This window comes from Carassius auratus, unplaced genomic scaffold (genome assembly GCF_003368295.1).
Source record: "Carassius auratus strain Wakin unplaced genomic scaffold, ASM336829v1 scaf_tig00214575, whole genome shotgun sequence".
NCBI classification, from domain to species: Eukaryota; Metazoa; Chordata; class Actinopteri; order Cypriniformes; family Cyprinidae; genus Carassius; species Carassius auratus.
Genome location: NW_020527719.1, coordinates 767,313 through 775,960, shown reverse-complemented (window position 1 = coordinate 775,960; position 8,648 = coordinate 767,313). Strand labels below are relative to the sequence as shown.

General features: G+C 32.9%; 1 protein-coding gene across 1 annotated transcript; it reads right to left on the bottom strand.

Annotated features, from left to right (window-relative positions):
• Positions 1-3,641: 3,641 nt before the first annotated feature.
• On the bottom strand, positions 3,642-7,352 carry LOC113092382 (homeobox protein zampogna-like). Its single transcript, XM_026257972.1, has 2 exons — positions 6,786-7,352; positions 3,642-4,684 (listed from the first exon to the last, which is right to left on the bottom strand). The coding sequence occupies exons 1-2, from the start codon at positions 7,045-7,047 to the stop codon at positions 4,230-4,232; spliced, it is 717 nt and encodes a 238-aa protein (XP_026113757.1). The 5' UTR covers positions 7,048-7,352; the 3' UTR covers positions 3,642-4,229.
• Between the last annotated feature and the right edge of the window lie 1,296 nt (positions 7,353-8,648).

Below are 8,648 nucleotides of genomic sequence, written 5' to 3'. Positions count from 1 at the left end.
GGCTGGTTGTTTTCACACACTGTGGCCACACAACTGTGTTCAAACACCTTATAAAATGATGTTGGCATTCTGTTGCACCTTTAAAACATTCTAATCCCTAAAAGAAAAAACATTTATGCTCTGAACTTTTTTTTTTTTTAAACACACTCTCATAAAACTCTATTTAAATCCAAAGCCATACTTGTGGTTAGAAAGCTCAGTGTGTGTTTTCACAGAAGAGAAGCAGAGTTGATGGCTGATAAATGCATCACACTGGAAGAGAGTTCATCTCTTATGGTTTTACTGTAAATGTTTACATTCCAGCATGCCGTGATGTTATCAGCTAATCGTTTTTGGAACAGACCGTGGAGTCCTGTGGGTTGGATTATTGGTGGTGGTGTTGGGGGGTGATTCGCCTGAGGAGACAAGGTCAATGTGAAGCTGTGCTCTCTCCAAACAAAGGTATTAACTTTGGGCCATTTCTTTCCTCTTTCATGCCTTTCTATAGCCTGGATGAATGCATTAACGTCACTTTCTACTGCACTCATGTGAAAATTTAGCTTCTTGTTACATTCTCAAACCTGAAGCTTGTTCATCAAATATCATAGCGAGTCATTAAGACGTCATGGATTCAATGACTTTTTATTTTGAAGATGATATGTGTCATTTTTTCCCAACTTTAAAATGCTTTCACCTGTCAGTTACAGAGACAACTTTAGGTAGGTTGCCAACTAAAGTAGTTTGATTTCCTTAAAAAGTTTTTTACATTGTTGATATGTGATGCTGTGAAAACATTGCAAAATTGACTTAACCAATGCTGTGAGGTTACGGTGGGACTACTTGTTAAATCTTTAATTACAGAAATAGGGAGTGTAGGGAGAAAATATTTTTGCAGTTTCTTTTCAGTGGCACTAATTGTGCAAAAATTAAATTATGAAAACAGTAAGAATCGTGAAATAAAACATTATAATTACCTTTATTTTTTTATGCCGTTCCAGAAACAAGCTTCCATAGTTTAATGCTCTTTGCAAAGTAAAAAGAAAATAAAAATCAAAGTAGTCTCAGTAGACTCATCAAGGAAATTGTGTGACATTCTGGAAGTACTTAAAGTTCTTTGTGTGAAATCCCTCAATCAGTGTCCTGGTTAAAGACAGACTCTTTATACTGCAGTAGTTGAACTGGGAGGGTCCGATTCATGGTTGATGTATTTTGAATCAATTCTTTGTCTCACCTATTTTAATTTCTTCATAGATGAATGTCAGAGTGAAACATGGCAAAATAACAATTTGAGTCTTTTTACCCAGTCAATGTGAGGCTTAATTGCTGAGGGCTTTGTGAGCATGCAGTGGGCGAACTCTCCCAGCCGCTTTTGTTGTCTTTGTGAGGGTTTATAAGCCTGCTCACTCTAGTCTGCACGAATCGTCTGCTCTACTCAAAAACTGTGTTTACATACTTTTTCACGATACATTTTTTTTGTATAAACACAGACATCCATATGGTGCTCAACTGCGTCCTAATTCCTCTTCAGAAGATGATCTGTTCACTTCTTGAGTACTGTAGGCCTTGTGCTTATAAAGGCCATCATCATTAAGTGATTTAAATCATTTAAACGTAGGATGTTCAAGTATTTTAATGCATTATGTTTACTAGCATTTTTGCTTTTCATTATAGTAAGCATTTATCCAAGCACAGGTAATTGACTCTGTACTGATGGTACACAGGTGGCATACAATAGTATATTTTAGTGCACTTTAGTTATTTTCTTTCTGCACTCTGTTGGAGGATTGTAAACGGAAATCCGTGTTTTGCCCTCAAATGGCTCTCACAAAATGAACAATACATGGTATGTTACTATGATTTCATCCATGAATCTGGATTGACTATATGTAAAACATTGTTGAAGTAGATGCAGGTCTCAGAGAGTGTGTTTGCATATGGATGCTGTATTTTGGTGATAGTGAACCTCCATTCTCTTGCCTTTATGAGGGTGTTGTCTCTTCAAGCACACTTGATTAATGTGCTCTGGGCTTTAGCCAGACTCTGTTGTGCAACATAGACATGGTCTATTGACAGTATCTGAATCATGCAGATATCACGAAAGGGCTGCTTAAACTCATGTGAACTGCTTTATATTGTGATGGTTGAAATAGAATTATATATCTCGCCCCCAACTTCTTTTTTTATTTTTTTTTACTGCAATAAACAGCTGAATAATCCTTGGGTGTGTATAAAAGCAGCACAGTTTCAGTCACGTAGAATAACACACATCTTAACACCCTTACCTGAACACTTTAGATATTAATTACAGTTAATGAACAGGCTAAATTAATTGGCCTAATTTAAATCAGTTTTAAATTAAAAAAAAAAAAACCTTCATGCTAAGTATAGTTAAATTCTGTTAACGTATTTATTGATATATCACTTAAGATTTACTGATATACAATTATAATTCAACTTTTTTTTTTTATTTCTTAATTGCGCAATGCACATTTCTTAATATTATGCCCAAGATGTGTTTTAATATCATTATTAATAAAGATAGTATGATCTCTGTGTAGTATCAGTCTTTAAATGCAAGATATTTCAAGTGTTCCTGAAGTATTTTAACCCACTTCTGCACAATTAAAGCAGAATTATATATTAAATTATATATAAATATATATATTTTTTTAATATATTGATTTTTATTAATTTACATTTAACTTGTAATATATAATATACAATATAATTTATAATATATATATATATATATATATATATATATATATATATATATATATATATATATATATATATATAATTTGTAAAGCAAACTCAAAACAATTTTTTTTTGCTTGAAAAACATTTTACAGTGATAATCAAAAAAAAGAAATTGATCAGCAGATTATTTAATTTATATTTGAGAGGTTTTTTTATTTAAATCATGCATTGTATTGCATTTCAGTATTTTAGTTATTTAATTAAATATATGGGCGCTTGATATTGGAGAAAGAAAAAAAGACAAATAGCTGTTTATATTTGTACAGTTTGCTGTTGAATAATCTCATACCCTTTTAAAAAGCATGTTATTTGGCACATAAACAACATTTATTCTGTAAACGTGTTTGACAGTGATACTGTCCTTCTGAAACAAAGGACTGCAGACTTTTCAAAACAGTCTGACGGACTTTGTTGTTCTTCATGGAAATGTACGGCACAGTCTTGCATGCGAGGTCAGAGACAGGGCAGATTCTAGATAATTTGGTATTTCTAATCCCAGATTAGCTCACTTTTCATATTTGTGCATTCATTATAGTTACAATGAGTGGTTTTGGTGTTGGTTTATCTAAAATGTTATTGCATTATTACTTTAATGTTACTGATAGTGTTTTCATTGGCTTTTATCTGTATAATAGTCTGCCACCTGTCAAGCCATTATTTACATAGAATCTTTTGATGAGTTCTGCCTCTTAAATTATTGCCTTTAAGGCATTTATCTCTGTACGCTGTGTTGACAAACCCACTTTAAGCTTTTGCTTTTCTGCTTTGATACTGGATTTAAGCATTGAATTAAAGCAGTAGACACATTAGTGCACCATAGAGTGTATTTTCCTTTGTGATTGAAATAAACAAGAAATTTAATCTGTGACAAATGCTGACAGAAAAATTATTTCAACTAGCTAAACACACTCCATATCATTTACAGTAGACCTACATTTGAGCACTTAAGCAGCACTTAAATGCATGCATGCCTTTGCATTAGATAACAAATATTAAACTGAAAAATGTAAAGGCTCAATAATGCAAAACATTTTACAAACCCAATATTTTAAGTTTCAAATTATATACTAAAAACCGTTTAGACACATTCTGACTTTGTCAAAACACCTATCTAGTAAAATAGCATCAAAGAGTTTAGCATCATTTGTTTACTAGCACTTTTTGGTTTAATATTTTGTTATCTAACGCAATATAATTCATAGATTTTAAGTGTGCATATTTGTCCAAATGCATTACTGTACAACATTAAAAAAGACGGTTATAACTACAAATGATAGAAACTCGTTTGGGTGAAGTGTCTTTGCTTTGGCTTAATGATCATTATTGAACATCAGTATATCATATTCCTCTTTTGGTTTCATGGTCATAGTTTATTGTAGTTTCAGCATTGATAATCCATGGAGGGATAGCAGTTTTGTTTACTCTTTGGCTGTTTTTGATTGTTTATGTCTCCACAGTCATTTTCCACTTGATGCTACAACTCTGGTAAATCAGTACAGGCCACCACTTAAAGTGTTTCCTGAGATCCACGGCTGGAAGCAGAACATGTAAGGATAGTAAGGGAATGACTGGTATACTGGAGGAACAGACGGACTGGGCAGCTCCTCGGTGTTGTATTGCCTCTGGTCGTTTCTCACAAGTACTTTCACTGCTACTCTCTTTGCCAGGGCTGTCGTCGGAGCTGTTGTGAGCTCGGCTGCCATTTGTCGCCGTTTAGTTTTGTATCTCCTGTTCTGGAACCAGATCTTCACCTGCGTCTCTGTCAGTTTGAGAGCTCCTGCCAGGTCGGCCCGCTCTGGACCAGACAGGTACCGCTGCAGGTTAAAACGGCGCTCCAGCTCATACACCTGTGCGTGAGAAAACGCAGCCCGTGACCTTTTTTTGCTCGATTTGGGGTTGTCTTCAAAGTTGCAGCTCTGTGGTTTCTCTTGGTCCTTGTCATGATCTGTATTGATGGATCAAAACAGGTTTAGACACTTTGTGTTACATACAGGAGCTGATATGAAAAATAAAATCTTAAAATAGTTGTATAATACTCATAAGTGACTGTTAAGAGCTTAATAGGACTATAATGTGAATTGGTGTGTATATTAGGGAGATTTTTACTTTAAAGCATGCATTGAGAAATACATAATTTTAATTATCTGAGAGGAGACAAGGGCAGTGCTTTTTCATTTCAGCTTCTTTAATTTTTTTTACGTGTTTTAAATTTCTTTTAAAGATCTATTACTCTGGTATATAAACTGTAAATATAGTGTCAAGTGCAAAGAGTGATATTATATATATATATATATATATATATATATATATATATATATATATATATATATATACACTGTAAAAAATAAGTGTAATTTTAACTGTAAAATTTTGTAAAAACGCTACGGAAAAAAACTGATAATAGGTTAACAGTAAGTTCCCGTACTATATACAGGGAAAAACTGTAAAAGATCTAACAAAGCATTTAATGTAAATTTACAGTAAAATTCTGTTAATTATACAGCTTTTAGAAGTAAAAAAAGAACAAATCAATGTATAATTTACAGTCTAAAACTGTAAACTGATATTCCCAGAATTCCCTGCGTGACACTCCACGTTTGAAAGTATTTTGTTTAAATAATCATGTTTTTAAATAGTTCTTGTTATCAGTTATGTACATTTGAGCTTTATGTTACATCTTCTGTTGCTTAATGAAAGTTTTTTGCATTATTTAAGTATCACGTGTGTTACCATGATGGTGTTTTGTGTTTCCATAAATGTGCACCTTCTATATGTTAATATATACTTCTGCTTGTGGTGAAGCTACTTGTGATGAGCTTTGATACTTCATGTGGCTTTCTCTTATACAGTACCATCTTTATTATTATGGTGGTTGTCAGTATTTTCAAGGTACAAAACAGATTTAATTTTGTGTGTTGTTGAATTTACTGGTTTATATTCACATTTTCTTGTTTGTAAATTACAGCTTTATTTTGTAAAATTAACAGTTTTTGACGTAAATCTGTTTACAGTTTTCTGTATTTTTACAAAATTATTCTGGCAACCACAGCTGCCAAAAAGTTTTTGTAAAAACAACAAGAAATTTTTTACAGTGTATATATATAGCTCCAGTACACTATAATCAAAAACATAAATATTTTAAATGTTGCAAAATTTCTTTATTGTTGTAATCAAATACTTAATGCTACCCCTATTTCAATTTAAATATTTTAATTCTAAATGGTCACCTTTTTTTACTTTTAAATAAAATTGGCTCATGATTAAAAATCATAAACACTGCATGTGTGTATTTGTTTTTATGCCTTGTCTGTTTTTTTAAAGCTTAGAAAAGCTTGTGTGCAAGTTATTTATTAAGTATTATTAAAATATATTTTTAAAAAGGACACGCTGATGATACAATTTCTGTCATTTAATTTACCCTAACGTGATTAATCATCGAACTATATTTCTATGTGTTAAAAATATTTACAGGTAAGGTAAAAAGATTTATTGGGTAAGAAAGTAGGCCTATAATTGTTTTACAGATTTGTGATCATGTTTATGCTAAACGACGGAACTTGTATCGAATGAGCAGCTTCTATCGGTTAATTTTTGCTATATTGTACCCACAAAAGCTAAATAAAATAAAATGGTTTATAATTGAGTAGCCTATATAAGCAGTATTTCTCACAATTTCGACTAACACGCGTTTTTACGTTAAAGATTCGTCTGTTTGATTTATTTTCTAATGGATTGTTTCTATTGCATTTAAAATGCGTCATGTGCCGTTTCTGAGAAGCTGAAATTGAGTGACGCATAATAATTATTTCTGAGGGAAAAATATTGATTACCACAATAATGCACAGTGTCTAAAATATCAGGTACAGACAAAAGCACGTTCATTTACACAGTTAAGTTTTTCTAAACTGTATTAGCTAATCTGTGGCAGACAAAATATTTTATCCAAGTTTGACACACGTGTAGTGCAAAAACCTGTGGCAACAAAATGTTTAACATCACTGCCCAATCTCCAATACAACGTATATGAAGTTGTCTTAATGTCTCACCGTGCTGTCTTTCTGGTGAATTGTCTTCTCCTCCTGTTGATCCTTCCTCACATGAATGCTGGTCGGAGGGTGAAGAGTCCAGCACGAGCACACAGGAAGAAATGCTCTCAGCTCCATCGTTTCTCACCGGCAGAGAAGAGCTCGAACGACCCTGCGCCTCCTGCTCTTCTGCGTATTCCTCATCAAGTCCGGCATTTCTCTCGCAATCAAGTCCTCCGTTTAATATGTTGTGAATGGAAAAGGAGGTACGATTATTCGCCATTTAAAACATAACCTACCTAACCCCCTCGTCAGTTTCCGATGTCCCGCAGTTCTGCGCTTTTATCTGGGAAGCTCCTGCGCTTTCATCACGGTGAATTAGTGCGCAGTGTAATTGGGCTCCTCTATGCGTGTCGTTTAATTGAGGAAAAACGTCTCCTGCACCAATCAACGAGCAAAGTGTCAGGAAATGTCATGTGTGCATCAGTTTCCTCTCTTTCCCTTCAGACGCGGTGCCAATGGGCTTACTCGAGCATTTCGCTCCTCCCTCTAAAATAGACGAGTAGAACTGAATACCCACCGAAATCTGTTTACTACCACATGCTCTTACTGGCTTTGTTGAGTTTCACGACACTTTTCGATGACAAACAAGAATGTCTGAGACGATCAAAAGGAAAATTATTTTGTATAGGCTATTTAAAGCACATAAATGTAGCGTTGTGTGTTCTTTGTATTAAAAAAAAACATTATGGCATTTTCTAAAATAAAAAAAGCTCTTAGGCTACATTTAAAGTGGTTTAACCTTTGCCCCTTTAATACACGCGAGTGTAGGCTAAACTTAGCTAATCATCGTTTTTAGAAACGTTTTCAAACACAGTTCAGTAGGCTATATAAAATCTTTTAATAAATATGGTCAACATATCTGACAATATTAAGAAAAAACGTAATGACTTTGACAGAGTTATGAAGGTCTAAAGGAAAACATCTAGGCTATGATTATTTTGTCAAAGGACAGCAAAATGTATTGCTGCATGTTGGTTGGTTACGCAGCACTGACTCGGATTCGCCTTACAAAATTGACAAATTATGTCAACTTGCGCCAACATTTCTCTTTTTTCAAGGTTTTATTTTTTTTATTTTTTAAGACAGTTATTGATGTTATTGAATTAAGGGGAAAACATCACGATGCATTGTTATTATACGTTATTAGAGTTGTAGGCTATAATTTATTGTTTTTTTTTCATATTTGATGTAATCCTGAACTTTAGCTATAACTGACAAAAACGCGTGTCACGTCAAATGTCCCTGTATTAAACACCTATGGCACATTGGTGGGGTAATAATTTCTTGCGTCTGAAAACATATTATTATTTTTAATAGTTGCGATTTTTGTAAAATTTGTGTAGCTTACATCTAACCAGCACTTAATATTTAATGTTTTTCTCGTTATTTTTGATGTTCAGCATTTGTGTTGTTTAGACTTAGGCTAAATTTAAAATATTTTATAATAGAATCAATCAAATTCTTTACTTTTATTCAAGGTTTTGTTTTCTGTTCTGAAGCAAAGACCTTTCATGCAGTAGGCTATATTTATTTTATTTTATTTTTTTTTTGTATTAGGCTGCATTAGATGTGTTAAATATGTAGCTACTTATTAGCTTCTTCATTTAAATTCTAAAACGCATTCGTTCTTTGAAACACAAAATACGAGGCTGTATTTAAGTTTTTCGCCTATAGAGGACTGAAACATTTTTTATTCAGCTATTCTTTTACCTTTTATATAAGATCAAAAAATTCAAGCATGTAGTTTTAAATATATATATATATATATATATATATATATATATATATATATATATATATATATATTTGTAAAGCACTTAC